This window comes from Anguilla rostrata, chromosome 3 (genome assembly GCF_018555375.3).
Source record: "Anguilla rostrata isolate EN2019 chromosome 3, ASM1855537v3, whole genome shotgun sequence".
NCBI classification, from domain to species: domain Eukaryota; kingdom Metazoa; phylum Chordata; class Actinopteri; order Anguilliformes; family Anguillidae; genus Anguilla; species Anguilla rostrata.
Window position 1 is genome coordinate 30,937,501 of NC_057935.1, and position 17,311 is coordinate 30,954,811.

A 17,311-nucleotide genomic window follows, 5' to 3' on the forward strand; every position below is an offset into this window, starting at 1 on the left:
TAAATCTTTTAGACACTTTTAAGGGAGGAATTATGGAATTCAGCCATTGTATGTGTGAAAGAAAAATATTACAGGAGAAAGAAGCATGCATGCACACACACATACAGAAAAAACAAAAGCTGAGAATGTGCACTTTAACCCGATGTGAATGTTTTTAAAAAAATTACAAATCTAAAATTGTGGAGTAGAGCCAAATCAAGAAAAATATGTCTTTGTCCCAAACATCATGGAGCTTACTATATATATATATATATATATATATATATATATGTATATATGTACAGACGGTTAACAAATTAAGAGAAAAACCAGCATGTCTTATATAAAGTGGATAGAACACCATTCTTCCAAAAGATATTCCTTCATTTGGTGTTTTGATGATGGTGGTGGAGAGCGCTGTCTAACATGTTGGTGCAAAATCTCCCTTAGGTGTTCAATTGGGTTAATCTGGTGACTGTGAACGCCATAGCATATGATTCCCATCATTTTCATACTCATCAAATCATTGTGACCCCTTGTGCCCTGTGGATGGGGGCATTGTCATCCTGGAAGTTCTATGGGAAAGACATCAGTAAAGAGGGTCGAAAATGTTGGTCAAAAGTGCACATTCAATGACTGTGATGCTCATGCATTAGTGTGATATGTAAGGAAAAACAGAAGAGCAACTCCTCTTCAGGTGACTGAGAATATCGGTGCAGGACGTGATCAGACTGTGTCAGCAAGGCAACTACATAGAGAGGGATATTATAGTAGGGCTGCAGTGCATAAACCCATCATTACAAAGATGAATTCTCATTTGAGAGTTCAGTGGGTCAAAATCCATAGGCACTGGACTACAGAGATGTGGAAAAATGTGATGTGGCCAGATGAGCACGTGAGCCAGTATATATGGTAACCATACATGCCCAAACCATGCCCATACCATGTTTCATAGATGGGGGGGGGGTGCTTTAAATCTAGGGCATGTAGTGAGCACTGGGGGCAGAGAGAGGCAGAATCCCCTGTGGCAACACGCCCACGTTCCCAGACTCACCTGACAGGTGACGCGTCAGCCGTGAGGGAGAGATAAGCCGGGGGTTTAGCGAGGGAGTTCAGAGCTTCCTGACGTGGCAGTCTGAGTGCATGTTTGCCAGAGCGATCTGCTCAATTAAAGTGATTTTTGCATACTTGAAACCCAAGTCAGTCGTTTTTCTCTGCAAAACTCCACATTGGTGACCCCGACGCTTCTTCGGACGATTCCGAAGTTGTGCTTTTCTCTGTGAAAGATGCACGCCGTCGCTCTCAAGCTCCCGGAGTTCTGGCAGGAACATGCCGCCGTGTGGTTCGCTCAAGCGGAGGCACAGTTCGCGTTGAGAGGCATAACGCAGGAGGACACGAAATACTATTACGTGGTTGCGGCTTTGAATAGTTCAACAGCATCGCGGGTATTAAGCCTACTCCAGGATCCTCCGGAAGAGGATAAGTACTTGTCTCTTAAACAGCTCCTTTTGGAGACTTTCGAGCTGTCAGAACCTGAGCGGGCTCGCAAGCTCCTTACACTGCCTGGTTTGGGTGATTCTAAACCTTCGGAATTAATGGACCATATGCTTACATTTTGGGTAACCACCAACCTTGCTTCATATTCGGAATTATTTATGCAGCAGATGCCCAGTCAAGTGCGTGCAGCTCTTGCAGGTTCCCGTTGAAAGACCACAGGGCGCTGGCTAGGGAAGCTGACAAAGTTTTAAACTCCAGCCGGCTGCCCGGTCCTGCAGTAAGGGTGGTTGGCGCTGCGGATGGGCAGGCTATCCGGGAGGATGTCATCGCCGCTGCCCAACAGCAACGACTTACAGCGGGCCTCTGCTACTACCATGCCAGGTTTGGCCCACGCGCTAAGAAGTGCCGGCCACCTTGCTCTTCGGGTCGGGAACGGCAGAGCCGACGCTCATTAGCTGCGTTGAGTGTCGGCCAGGCTAGCAGTTTGCTTTTTGATACGGACTCTGTTTCTGATCGGCGATTTCTATGCGACACAGGCGCGCAGGTTAGCGTCCTCCCTGCGTCTGCTTTGGACGTACAGACTGGGGGTCGTGGACCACCTCTGGAGGCAGCCAACGGCAGCACTATCCCCACTTTTGGCAGACGAGCAGTGGACCTGTGTTTTGACGGACAACATTTCCAGTGGGTGTTTGTGCTAGCGTCTGTGTCTACTCCGCTGTTGGGCGCAGATTTTCTGTGTGCTAACAGCCTGCTGGTCGATGTCAGGAACAGACGGCTGGTGAATGCGGAGACGTTCGCAACGCTTCCGGGTTCTTCCAGCGGCACCGGGACGTCCAAGCTGTCTAGCGCCCTGTCATCTGCGGATGTGTTCCAGCGCCTCCTGAGGGAATTCCCGGACCTCACCACGCCCACGTTCTCTTCGGCAGCCGTCAAGCATGGAGTGGAGCATTATATCGCCACTACGGGTCCGCCTGTCCACGCCCGGGCAAGGCGGTTGGACCCGCAGAAGCTGGCTGTGGCTAAAACGGAGTTTGACTCCATGGAACGCTTGGGGATTGTGCGGAGGTCCAGCAGTCCTTGGGCCTCACCCCTCCACTTGGTTCCGAAGACAGGGGGGGGGTGGCGACCGTGCGGGGACTATCGACGACTGAATGACGCCACGACCCCTGACCGCTACCCTATACCGTACATACAGGATTTCTCGGCTCGATTAGCTGGGAAGGTTTTGTTTTCGAAAATTGATTTAGTCAGGGGTTATCACCAGGTTCCGGTTCAGCCGCAGGATATCGCTAAAACCGCGGTAATAACCCCGTTTGGGCTATTTGAGTTTTTACGCATGCCTTTTGGTTTAAAAAACGCGGCCCAAACTTTTCAGCGCTTAATGGATAGGGTTTTGCGGGATATGCCTTTTCTTTTCGTTTATTTAGACGACATCCTGGTAGCCAGTGCCTCCAGCGATGAGCACCAGGCCCATCTCCGGGCCCTTTTTGCGCGCCTCAGCGAACACGGGTTAATTATTAACCTGGCCAAATGTCAATTTGGGGTTCCCGTGGTGGATTTCCTCGGCCACCGCGTCACCAGGGAAGGTGCGGTGCCCCTACCTTCCAAGGTCGAGGCTATTCAAAATTTTCCGCGACCGGTTACAGTTCGGGCTTTGCAGGAGTTTTTGGGCATGGTAAATTTTTACCATCGCTTCCTTCCCAGAGCCGCTCAGCTAATGCTGCCCTTGTACGCTGCCCTTAGAGGGGCCGCAGCGAAGCAACTGGTAAGTTGGTCGGTCGAAATGTCGCATGCTTTTTTTAAAACTAAAGAGGCATTAGCGAATGCTACTCTCCTTACGCACCCTTGGCCGGACGCGCCGGTTTCTGTGACTACGGATGCGTCAGATGTTGCGGTTGGCGGGTGCATGAACAGCTAATAAATGGGGTTTGGCAGCCGCTTGCTTTTTTAGCCGCCAGCTCCGTCCTGCTGAGCGCAATTACAGCGCGTTCGATCGCGAGCTCCTTGCTCTTTATTTAGCTGTGCGTCATTTCCGGTTCCTGCTCGAGGGCCGCACGTTCACGGCCTTCGTAGACCACAAACCTTTAGCTCTAGCTATGGCTAAGGTTTCGGAGCCGTGGTCCGCCCGTCAGCAAAGGCAGTTGGCATTCGTCTCCGAGTTCACCACGGACATCCAGCATGTTGCAGGTAAGGACAACGTGGTGGCTGACTGTCTTTCGCGGTCCATAGTGGACGCGGTCAATTTAGGGGTGGATTACGCGCAGATGGCTGCTGACCAGGCGTCTGATCCAGAAGTGCAGGCATTACGCACAGCGACTACAGGTCTGCAGCTGCAGGAGGTAAGCTTTGGTCCTTCAGCCACTCCCCTCCTTTGTGATGTGTCCACCGGGGTCGCCAGACCAGTGGTGCCCGTGGTTTGGCAGCGGCGTATTTTCCAGGTTTTACACAACCTATCCCATCCGGGCCGCAAGGCGTCACAGAAGCTATTGTCTGAAAGGTTTGTGTGGCATGGCCTGAAAAAGGATGTCCGTGACTGGGTGAATGCTTGCTTGGCGTGTCAACGGGCTAAAGTTCACAAACACACCAAGGCTCCTTTAGCGCCGTTCGCCGTCCCTGAAAGGCGGTTTGACCACGTTAACGTGGATCTAGTGGGGCCGTTGCCTCCGTCGCGGGGTTACACACACCTTTTAACAGTTGTAGATAGGACCACGCGTTGGCCGGAGGTGATACCGCTGACGTCCACCACCACTGCTGAGGTGGCTCGGGCGTTTATTAATGCGTGGGTCTCGCGTTTCGGGGTTCCGGCCGATTTATCCTCTGACCGTGGGGCTCAGTTCACGTCCGAGTTGTGGGCGGCGATAGCTCGGCAGTTGGGGGTGACGCTGCATTGGACTACGGCGTATCACCCTCAGGCTAACGGGATGTGCGAGCGCTTCCACCGTTCGTTAAAGGTGTCCCTCCGCGCTGCGCTGCAGGGGGACGCTTGGGTTGATACGCTCCCGTGGGTCTTACTGGGTCTTAGGACTGATTTAGGAGCATCATCTGCGGAGCTAGTTTACGGGCAACCGTTGCACGTACCAGGGGAGTTTTTACCTAGCTGTTCGGTGCCTTGGTCAGCTACGCGCCAACTCCCGGTTCTGAGGGACGGTCTGAAATCGTTCGCCCCGGTGCCTACGACGCATCACGGTTTGCCACGCTCCCACGTTCATCCAGGTTTGGGTGAGGCGCGCTTTGTGTTTGTGCGACAAGATAAGTATCGCGGCCCGTTGCAGCCTCCTTACGAGGGACCGTTTCGAGTATTAGAGTCCGGGGAAAAATTTTTTGTTTTGGATATCGGTGGTAGGTCTGACCGCATTACCGTAGACCGCTTAAAACCGGCGCACGTAGATTTAGATTCGCCGGTAGAAGTCGCTTGTCCTCCGCGCAGAGGTCGACCTCCCGCTCTCGGGTCGAGAAATCCTACCCCTGGCTTAAATCCTGACCCTGGTAACAGCCCTAAACCTGACTCTGGTATGGGTCCTAATCCGTCCGAGGCGGCGGGCAAGAAACTGGGGAGGTTTGGCCGTGTCATCCAGACCCCTAGGCGGTTTTGCTGCCACAGTAAATTCTGGGGGGGCTTGTGTAGTGAGCACTGGGGGCAGAGAGAGGCAGAATCCCCTGTGGCAACACGCCCACGTTCCCAGACTCACCTGACAGGTGACGCGTCAGCCGTGAGGGAGAGATAAGCCGGGGGTTTAGCGAGGGAGTTCAGAGCTTCCTGACGTGGCAGTCTGAGTGCATGTTTGCCAGAGCGATCTGCTCAATTAAAGTGATTTTTGCATACTTGAAACCCAAGTCAGTCGTTTTTCTCTGCAAAACTCCACAGGCACTTAATTTTGGCCTTCAGACTTTGAGCTTGCCATCACTCTGATGCAAGTGAATCTTGATCTCATCTGGATACACAACCTTTTTCCAGACCCCTGCAGGCTCTTTTATTTACTCCTTAGCAAACTCTATCCTGGCCATCCTGTTGTTGTGGCTAACTAATGGTTTGCATCTTGCAGTGTAGCCTCTGTAGTTTTTAGTTTACTTGTGAAGTCTTCTGTGGGTAGGTGCTTCTTCATTATAGTGATTATAGTAATTGTCAGCAACTATGGAGGTCTCACTTAGCCTGCCAGATTACGTAGCTCACCAGTGCTCTTTTTCCTTAATGATGTTCCAAACATTTGATTTTAGTAAGCCTAAGAATTGGTCTATGTCTCCTGACTGTTTCTTTTTCTTATTTCTCAGCCTTATGATGGCTTCCTTTATTTTCATTTGCAGAACTCTGCTCTTCATGTTCACAAATGTAAAAAAGAAACTCCAAAGGCAATCAAAAGGCCAGAATCAAAACTAGATACTGAAAGCTCTTATACCATCCCTAAGGAAGCAATTGAACACACCTGAATAATAAGAAACACCCATGAAGCCATTTTCCCCAAGCATTATGGTGTCCTGAAAGGGGGGAGTATAAAAATATGTGGTAGTTTCTGCATGGGAAAAGCAAAATGTATAAAGATACCCTTAAATACAAGCTGTGAATGTGCACTTTAACTACACCTGTATTTTTTGCTTACAGTTTAATTATATTGTTATTTAAATTCTGAAGTACAGAGCTAAATCAAGAAAAAAAACCATCTTTGTCCCAAACATTACAGAGCTCACTGTAGGTCAGTATACACACACACGCACACACACACACTATACACACAGACACACACAAACAATCAGCATCATGGAGCGTGGCATGTGGCCCAAGGTCCCTGCCCCTTATCTAACCAAATGGAAAGCAGTTAGTGGTCAAAGAGCACAAGTCTTGGCTGTTTACAATGAAAGGCTGGTTGTTATGGTGATGTCATTGAGGTGAAGATGGGAGCCCAGCAGTCTTTGTTAGAGTGGAGAGAGAGGTCAGATCGCACTGCTAGCCAGACCTGGAGCTCCATGAAGACAGCTGTAACATTGGCAGGTGAGCCCTGAACCAGGAGGTTGTGTTGGGATTTGAGCGGACTAGCCTCCCGTTGCTTCGAGAAATTCAGTTGTTGAAGCTGATGACGTGATCCATTTCAGAAGTCTGTATCATGGTTTCTGCCTTTCCTGTTGAGATTCTGAGGTCACAATAAAGTGATGTAGCTGATGTTTGCATTTTGAGGCAATTTATTCAAACTCCAATCTGTGATTTTTAATGTTTTTATTGATGTTGTAACTGATGAACAGAGGGTATGATTTTTGAATCCTAAGAGAGGTACATCATACAGTCAGAGCCAGCAGTCCAACTAACATCAAGCTATATAAACAGCAAAAACCTTTTTATGTGTTATTGTATACAGTTAATTGTTGTGCAGTGTATCTCATTCAGTCTCTCCCTACAGGTGTTTGATCAAAGATTTTGAGACACGGCCATCAGTGATCCACCTGCTGGAGCACCCCTTTATCAAGCAGGCACACGGGAAAGATATGGCTCTACGGCAACAGCTGGCTGCCCTCATCCGTGAGCAGCAAGAAATGGGGAACAGGATCAAGACAAAGTATGTGTGTCACTCAGTATCCAGTACTATTCAGGGAACAGCACTTTAAAAGGTCAAAGTAATTGTGAAAGGAATGTGTCATGCGGTGGATGTGTAATCCACATTGCAAGGGATTAGCAACACTTCTAGGACTGTACTACATGTATGTTTTCACTTAAGAGCAGGTTAAGATTTAAATGCAAAAATTTTCTCTCCCATAAACACAGTATGCTAACCTATTTGGCAAAAAAGCTATGTTTGCATATTGATGTTTGCATGATGGCACATTAATTAAGTTAGCTTATTGTATCATAGGTCTGGGGAAAACATTCAGGCTATAGGCTCAAGGAGTTAACTCCTCTGCCCACCCCCCCCCCCCAAGACCTACTGAGTAGTCTGTAGATACAGAGCAAGAAGAGTGTTAAGCTTTCCAAGCATGTGGTCTATGTGAACTGTGCTCTGCCAGGTTCATTTGTGTGCCTTTCATAACCAGTAGGTGGCAGGATTGAACTTTCTCATTATCTGTTTCTCATGTCACTGTGCCTCTGAGTAAGTGCACAGGAGACAAGAAGCATGTATAAGCAGGAGCTGAGAGGGGAGTGAGAGAACAGAGGTTTATTAGGGTGTCCAAGCATCGCTGTTTCTGGAATCCTATTGTTTTTATTATGATTCCTTTTTATTACTACAATTATTTTTTGCAGTTTATTTTCACCACTTTACCTACACTGGCCACATGATGACAATAGCACCTAAAATTCAGTGTCAATTCCTCTTCAGGTGACTGAGAAAATCAGTGCAGGACGTGATCAGACTGTGTCAGCAAGAACAGTGCATCAACAACTACATAGAGAGTATATCGTAATAAAAATCCTTATAAATCCCTAGGGTAAACTGCCGTGTACCTCCAATTTTAGTATGCTGCTGCGTATTGAGACATGTTTCAAAAGTACCATACTAACACGTCTACAACATCTGTGATTGTATGGATTACAATCCAGAACCTATATGAACAAGACAATGCGTGAAATCCACATCTAATGTGACTCAATTTGCACTTAATTCTGTTGATTAAAACTATGATGAGTTCATCAATGATATTTTTCAATGATGAAAAGAAAACAGTAACTAAATAAAAACCCACCTTTGTTGACCAGAACTAAGATGAAATGTATTAACCCCTGTGCACACATGCCAAATCTGGCCAATCCCTGCCCATTTAGGGGCACCCTATTTAAAGCTTTATAACTACAGATGTGAATATCACAGAGACTTGAAAAATGGCTTAAATGAAGAAAGATATTTGTACCATCTACAATACTAAATTGGATTAGTTTATATTCATAATTTAGGAAGAAATAAAAGCACAAGGCAATTGTTCAGGCAAAAAAGCAAAAATTAATTTGCTCTTTTTTAGTTTGCAACTCAATACTGAGAGATCCCATATATACACAGGTTAAACTATGCATGTCCAGGATCAAAAACTCCTTGACCACAAGTTCATAAAATCTAAGGGTGGATATGTAGAACTACTATGAAGCAAAAACTAAGCAGTGTACCCAGTGTCTCCAAATCTATCCAAAATGTCTAAATTATGCATTGTTGTAAATCACAACATATCACGTATTTCAATACAAATCAACAGTTTTGACTCAAGAAACTCACTGTTGCATCATTTTCAATTGGGAATTACAAGCTTTCCGTCAGTACAGTGGTCTAAAATATCTAGGGGTCCAGAAACATATCCAAAATCTCTCCAAAAATAAATAAAATGCTTTTTGTCTATTCTAAAGCATATAAATGAGCCCCTTATGAAGGTTTAAAATGAAACATTGATATCAGATTAAATATAATGCAAAACATTGTCACACAATGCGGTACATTACCTTAAGTGTGTAATCATTAACTCTCGTATGCTTTTCTGTATTCTACAGTATGTAATGTTTTCTTGTATGGGGATGGGATGACATTAAAACAATATTCAGTCGTCCGTCACGTTTTGGCGATGTTCCAGCTTTCACGTCATATCCGGTGCGTGAAATATAAACCCTAAAAATCACCAACGAACACTTATGTTACAATGTGAAATATCCTCATTATAAAATACTACTAACCTAAGACACTCAATTAAAAAAATAACATATATAACCAAAATATGTTGAGCAGTAATACTTACATACCAGTGATGAAATCCTATCTGTGTTCAGTAGATACAGAGACAGAGAATCAATGCTGTCGTTCTCCTCTTCTGACTTACCCCAGAAAACTATATCAGCTAGGTCTATCAGCAAATATATGGTTTAGCAATGCTCAGAAGTCCTCAATAATAATAATATTTTCCAAGAAATGACAAAAATCATCAATAATGTTTTGCTGGGTGCAGTGTCTTTTACTGCTACCACAGAGAGAATGTGTCATGGTTCTGTGTTTCCGTCTCTGTCTTTCCTTGTTGGGCCGCCAGATGGCGGCACTTCTGTTTTGTGTCCTGCTTGTTCCCGTTAATTGTACTATTGCTTTCAATTATTTTATTATTGTCTCGTTATTTAATCATCCCCACCTGCCTCTCGTTTTTCCTTCCCTCTGGTTTGATTGTTTTTTGAGTTCGCCTGTGTCTTGTTACCCCCTGTCTATTTAAGTTCTTTGTCCCGTTGACTTGGGTGCTGGTTCCTTGTGTTTGTTTCCAACTTGTGTTAGTTCCTTACCGTATGTATTACCCGTGTACTCTGCCTGCCTGTTTTCTGCCCTGCTTGTGTTTTGAGTTCCTCTTGTTTTCCGTTTTAGCTTAGATATTTTTGGAGTTTGTATTTTTGCCCATCGTGGCTCTTTGTTTGTTCTGTTTTTGTTAGTAAAGTCTTTTGTATCTACATTTTTGAGTTTCATGTTTTTTTCCCCACTCGCCTGGGTCCTAAACCCCTTGCCCGTGACAGAATGTGTAAGGCGGCGATCATGATTCACAACTTTCAGTTATGCTTGGCTATAAAATGCTATTCCAAAAGTTAAATTAGACATGTTATTCATCATTATAAAGCTTATACTGTCACCTATTAAATAAATTAATTGTCAGTCAAGTCAGATTGTACAAAAAATGGGCGACAAACAATGTGTGGTATTACGCAGCTATTTTGAAAAGTACCCACTCATCACAATTGAGTGTATTTCACAAACAGATTGTCCAAGACGTATACATGACTACTCAGACTTGAAATGGACATCTCTACATGTAAAACCAATGTACAATTATATATTTATTCCATGTTTAGTCCCATATATTGACAGTAGAATGACATGGTATACATGTATTTTAAAAATTGTTTTATTTATTTTGTTATTTAGTGAGCAGCATTTTCACTGCTGTATTGGCATATCTTAGGGCTATTTTTGGGTTTATCTTGTTGCTATGGTGGAATGCAATTTTTTTTAGTGGTGAAAGAATATTTTCATGAATGCCCAGATAGATACTATTGTCCAGTGTTTCATGGGTGAGTGGTATAGTTGCAGATGAGACTGCAGGGAGGGGGTGCTTGTTAAGTGAATGACCAGAGCGACAATGGTGGTGCTGCGAAACTCTGTATTCAGCATAGTTGTCGTGTATCGTCTACTTTTAACTAATAGTTTGGCTGCAGGAGCAATGAATGTATGAGTTGTGCAATCTAGGCAAGCCAGCGTACAGACCACTTGGGGGGCTTGCATGAAGGGGTTAAAATAATAAAGCATTTGATATTTTTATAGCAGTATTCAGCCACACTTGACTGAATCATTACATTAGCTGCTTTTGGAGAAGCTAGCTGTTGAGCTGGCTAGCAAGCCTTTGAATTACAATCACAAGTTATGGTCTTATAAAACTGGCTGACATGCTGGTCATGCCCTGAGCCGACCAGAGGAGGATGGGTTTCCCCCTTGAGCCTGGTTCCTTCCAAGGTTTCTTCCCATCTGCCACAGGGAGTTTTTCCTTGCCACTGTTGCCTTAGGCTTGCTCCTGTGGGGGTTTAGGCCAGGGTTGTCTGTAAAGTGTATTGTGACAACTGCTGTAAAATACGCTATACAAATAAAATTTGATTGATTAAATTTGATTGATTGGTTAACTAGATAACTAAACAAGTATTATATTCAGCAAGCTAGTTAGCTATCAAACTCATCAGCTAGCTTTCCCACAAGTTGCTACTCGCAATATCAAAATAAGGATGTAGTCAAAATAATAAAATGGTGGAATCAAATCAGCATCATACCATCTTAATTTAACAACATTTGCCATCTTTATTACTTAATTATTTATATTAATTTATTTGTAGTGATTTATCATCATGAAAAATTGACAGAAGACTTTCAGGACACTGGTGGACTGTCTGGGCCATCAGGAAACTCTCTACTAGCTCAGCCAAAATGGAATAAAATGTAATTTTTATGATTTTATGATTTTATGATCTGATTGTGTTTTGTTATTAAAATAATTATTTAATTTTGAGCCTATAAATAGCCAAAATTACAGGAAAATTTGAATGGGTATATTTTCATGTTATTGGACCATTCTTAGTTGTTTGTTGTGTGTATGTTGGTCGGGAATGGCAAATTCCCTGACCTTGTTGTTTTACGTTGTTAAAACTTTATTTTATGAGATTGATTAGATGAATTAATTACGTAACAAAGTAGCGTGCCACTAACCCATAACACAAATTAACCTGTGTTAAATGGTAGTCCTGTTAACCTCTGTTTAGCCATCGCAGAATTATAATTTCCTTTTATTAGAATCATAAAATATTATTCTTCCTATTATGCAAATCATTTGTTTTCAATTAGTCTATCCACATATGAATTATTATAACCAATAAGTGTATTTATATTCAGAGCACTGTCGTGTCTGTTATTTCACTGAGTTGGGCTGACATACTGAACTCAGATGTTTGTTGAGCTCGATGAACCTGATCAAACCTCACTACATAGTTTTCCAAGTTTACTATGAAAATCATATGCAAACAATTGTCCCATTAGCTACTCAATGAACAAATTAACCAAATTGAATTCATAATTAGATTGTTTGAACACAGCCAGGCTTGACTGCAACCAGCCCTGTTGAATTTAAACCTCACTCATATTGAAATTTATAGATTGAAGTAGTCACTACAAAGTTTACAGAAGCACACTATACCATGATCAAAGGAAATTCTATAAGAAATTAGAATTTAAATTAAATTAAGTGTCTGAAATATATCAGTCTGGAAATGGTTACAAAGCCATTTCTAAGGCTCTGGGACTCCACTGAACCAAAGTGAGAATCCTTCTCTCCAAATGGAGAACAGTTTGAACAGTTGTGAATCTTCCCTGGAGTGGCCAGCCTGTCAAAATCCAAGCATGCAGTGAAACACATCCAGAAAGTCACAAAAGATCCCAGAAAAACATCCAAAGAACTGCAGGCCTCTCTAGCCTCAGCTAAGGTCAGTGTTCATGACTCCACAATAAGAAAGAGTCTGGACAAACATGAGATTCAGGGGTGAGTAGTACGGTGGAAACCACTGCAAACCAAAATAAATATCAATGCTTGTCTCACATCTGCAAATAGCACCTGGGTGATCCACAAACCTTTTGGGATAAGATGAGCCAAAACTGGCACTTTTTGGATGATGCATGTGCTATTAATCTCTTGCATATAGCAATTACAGCATTTCACAATCAGAAACATCAAACGTGGTAGTGGTAGTGTGATGGTGTGGGGATGCTTTGCTGCCTCAGGACCTGGACAACTTACCATTATTGAAGGAACCATGAATTCTGCTCTGTACAAGAAAATTCTTCAGGAAAATGTACAGTCATCTGTCCATGAGCTGAAGCTGGAGCATAATTGGGTTTATGCAGCAAGAAAAGGATCCAAATCAAACAGAAAAGCAAGTCCACATCTGAATGTGAAAAAAAAAGAAAAATTTAAGTTTTGGAGCAGCCTTGTGAAAGTCCTAACTTAAACCCAATTGAGATGCAGTGGCAGGACCTGCAACGAGGAGTTCACGCTCAAAACCCAGCCTGTTTGTCTGAATTAAGCAGTTCTGCAAAGAAGAGTGGGCTAAAATTCCTCCACAGTAATGTGAAAGACCGATATACATCAAACTATAGGAAGCATTTGGTTGCAGTCATTGCTGCTAAAGGTGGTGCAACCAGTTATTAAGTTAAACCACTTTGCGCAATGCCCCGAGCGGTCGGCACGCCGGCATGCCTAGATTTCTCAATTCAGAAATTCTGCACTCCTGCAACCAAATTATCAGCTGAAAACACAAACTCTGTGTTCTAGCTTTATTAGTGGATGTTTCAGGACAACTATACTGAAGATGGAGTTTCTAAGTGCCACCATTGTCACGCTGGTCGTCCATTTACCAAGCAACCCTCTCCCTGCAGCCTCATTTGTAACTACACCCCCCACACTAGACAATAGTGTCTATCTAGGCATACATAAAAACATTCTTTTACCACCAAAAATTTGTATTCCGTCGTAGCAGCAAGTTGAAGCCAACAATAGCCAGTACAGCTGTGGAAAACGCTGCTCACTGAACAGTGAAATAAACGAGGAATTTTTCAAAAATTATACCATGCCATTCTACTGTCAATATCTGCGACTAAATATGGAATAAATACACAACCTTACCATTGGTTTTATGCGTAGAGATGTCCCTTTCGAGACTGAGTGGTCATACATTGTCTTGGACATTCCGTTTGTGAAATATACGCTCATTTGTGATGCCTGGGTACCATCCAAAATAGCTGTGCGTAATACCACACATGTTGTTTACGGTGTTGTAACCCTTTGTAATACAATCTGGCTTGATCGGCAATTCATCTATCTAATAGGTGACAGAATAATCTTTCTAACAATGTATAATATGTCTGATTTTACTCTTGGAATTGCTCAGCGTAACCGAAAGTTTTGTCTCATTAGCGCTGCATTACACATTCAGACTGTGGTAGCAGTAAAAGACACTGCACCTGGCGAAACTTTATCGATGACTTTTGTAATTTCTTGGAAAATATTATTACTCCAGAGAACTTCTGAGCATGGCTAAGGCATATGTTTGCTAATAGACCTAGTTGATATACTGCTTTCTGGAGTATGGTAAGTCAGAACAGGGGAACGACAGCATTGATTCTGTCTCTGTCTCTGTACTGAACACAAATAAGATTTCATCGTCCAAAGTAAGTCACTGCAGAAAATATTTTGGTTATATACACTATTTTTGAAATTGAGTGTCTTTAAATAGGTTAGTGGTACTTTATAATGAGGATATTTTGCACTGTGACGTAAGCGTTTGTTGGTAGCTAATTAGTGTTTGTGTTTGTTAGTGCACCGGATGTGACCTGAACTGGAACATTGCCAAAACGTGGTGGACAGTTGAATATTGTTTTAATGTCATCCCATCACCCCATCCACCCAATATATTTGGAGACACTGGGTACACTGCTTACTTTTTCCTTCATAGATCTTTAGTTGATCTGCATGTCCACCCTTACCGTAGATTTTACACACTTGTGGTCAAGGAGTTTTTGATCCAGAACATGTGTAATTTAACCTGTTTTATATATGGGATCGCTCAGTATTTCATTGCAAACTAAAACAGAGAAAATTCATTTAGATTTTTTTGCCTAGACAATTGCATTTGTGGCACTTTATTTCTTCCTAAACTATGAATATAAACAAATCTAAGTAATACTTACATAAGTTATAGTAAGTTAGTATTGTAAATGGTACAAATTTCCTGCTTCATTTAAGCCATTTTTCAAGTCTCTGTGATGCTCACATCTGGAGTTTAAAAAGCTTTAAATTAGCAAAGATTGGGCAGATGTGCACAAAGGGGTTAACACCAAACCACCTATTGTTACTGAAAGTTCAACCTATCCTTCCGCCTGGGATTTTCAAGAAAGATGATGTATACGCAAGACCCCGATGGATGCAATCTGATTTATTTTGGATAAGCTGAGTGATGGACTATCTCCCCCTCATGCAAGAACGACAAAAATGGAACAGAATCCGGAGGAACTTTGTGCAAGGGGACAATGTGTTGGTGGCAGACGCAAGTGCCCCACAAGGATCATGGATCATGGCAAGATTTCTCCAACTAAATCTGACACAAGAGGGTTAGTGAGGAGTGTAAAGCTTCAGACAAAAAACTTTCTTGAATGGCCAATCAGCAAGATTTGTTTGCTGGTACCAGCCAGTAACTGAAGAATGACTAAGACACGCTTACACTCACACATACACTTGCACCCTCATACGTGACATGAAGAATACATTGATTTATTGAACATTTTGAATTTTATTGGCTCCTATTTTGAATTCTGTATTGTTATTATGCACCCTGCCCATAACAATAGGGTGCTGTACTGTTTTGGGGCCAATTTCTCAAGAGCTGTTGTACATGTAAATAGTGCCCCCTCGTGGCTACATGAAAGAATTAACATGGCTGTGCACCAATAATTACAGCAAGTCTGAACCGGTGAAGATGATGCCGACAAACAGTTTTTTACTGCTGTGCTTCACACGCTACCTTAATTTTAAACAAAGTACTAGCATACAATATTTGATTTGATTTACGGTAGTTTGATTTTAGTTTATTGAGGAACCACTTTATTTTGCTTGGATATATTTCTTTATTTTGATGCATGCATCCTATCCCATTAGATATTTTGCAAAACAATTCTCAAAATGATTACAGATTTCAACATCGAAGATTAACATTGTATACATTAACAGCATGCATATTCATTATTTTTATATATTTAAACTACATAATGAAAAAGTCGAATTAGCTGACATAGGATAACACTCAGATACAGGGAGGCATATAGGACTTGGAAAAGCTTTTTTTAATCCAACGTTCATCTCCTTAAGTGCACTCTAGTTAATATTTTAACACTTATTTTAACACTTTGTCCTCTTGCACTATTGGTTATTGTTTACTGTTTACTGTTTGCACTATGTTTATGTTATTGCACTATGTTTATTTTATTTCATTTTATTTATTTTATTTTATGTTCACTGTTATGCATCACCAGACCAAAACAAATTCCTTGTATGTGAAAACCTACTTGGCAATAAAACCTGATTCTGATCCTGATTCTATTTTTATATGACCCGTTATGGGTAGGCGGTGGGGGGATCTGCCTGGTTAAAGATTGCCGCCGATTAAACAGTTCTTTGCAAAGTAACGTTAGCTACTCTGTCTTGAATGAACGTCTTGTTGGGCTAATGAGTTATCCGACTATCTGGTTGGATAACTTTCCTACAAGCATGTGAATGAATACCATTATAAATTAACACAATTTACAATTATTATTATGAATAACAATCCATTATTCATAATAATAATAACAAGCCTATTAAATTCTTGCCTACATTACCGTATAGGGTTAAGGTTCTTTCTGCGGGCCATATTGGCTTATGTGCTAGCCTGTGCTGCAGACACTTGGTACAACTAGTGATCAAATAAGTTTTGTGGCATTCTGGTGTAGCAAGCGGACTACTCCACATCCTTGAACCTTGAGCATTTCTCTGACTAGACAGTACTCCTCCAACAAGTGCTGCCTTGGACGCCATTTAGGCTACATCCCTGAAATATGTACTCCATGTTTGCTTTTCTCCTTTTGAGGAGCAACAGACATGCAATGTATTAGTTCCTTGTTCCTCCCTTGTCCTCCGAGTGTCTGCTGTCGCTGTAATGTCACTGGAGTGCGTTTATACTTTCTGCTCACGACAGCCACAGTCATGTCTCGCTACAATAGAATATTCATGAACATTCAGCAATTTCAGTTCAGCGACACTCCATCGCTGGACTTTAAACCAGCCTAAATGCTGAACAGCAGTGGCTTGATGGAATTCAGTTTAATTATAGCCATTTGTTTTTAAAAAGGATTTTTTTTAAGTCACAAAACCGACAAAAACATTTACAGTGTTTTGGAATTATATTTTGAAAATATCTGTGATCAGATGGAATTAATTGATGGGCACGTAACAGTGCGGCTGTCTCAGTCTGATGGACTGACCCTGTAGGAAGTCTGGTTTGTGAGAGGGTGTGGTTAATATTGACATTACCAGCCTTTATTGATACTCATATGAAAATGTCTGCCATGCTCAACACAAGCCAACCTTAGATGACTAACAATAGAAGGGGTCGTGCTAGCCCATGATATAGCTAGCGATGCACAAATTTTCAACTTCGGTGACGCTAACCCATGCACAGGGAACATTATAAGGTCTTATTTGACGAGATCATTTGTAAAAATGTGTTTTTGATTACCAAACTGCATTGAAGTAGTAAAGGAATTACAGCAACATTTCAGTGTTT

General features: G+C 42.5%; 1 protein-coding gene across 2 annotated transcripts in view; it reads left to right on the top strand.

Moving 5' to 3' along the window:
* Positions 1-6,309: 6,309 nt before the first annotated feature.
* The window catches only part of myo3b (myosin IIIB), a 346,614-nt gene continuing 335,612 nt past the window's right edge, over positions 6,310-17,311 (top strand). Inside the window, exons 1-2 of one of the 2 annotated variants that reach the window (XM_064327164.1) lie at positions 6,310-6,460; positions 6,864-7,019. In XM_064327164.1, the coding sequence (XP_064183234.1) occupies positions 6,949-7,019 (71 nt within the window). In that variant the 5' untranslated portion in view covers positions 6,310-6,460; positions 6,864-6,948. The other variant, XM_064327165.1, reaches the window with a different exon arrangement.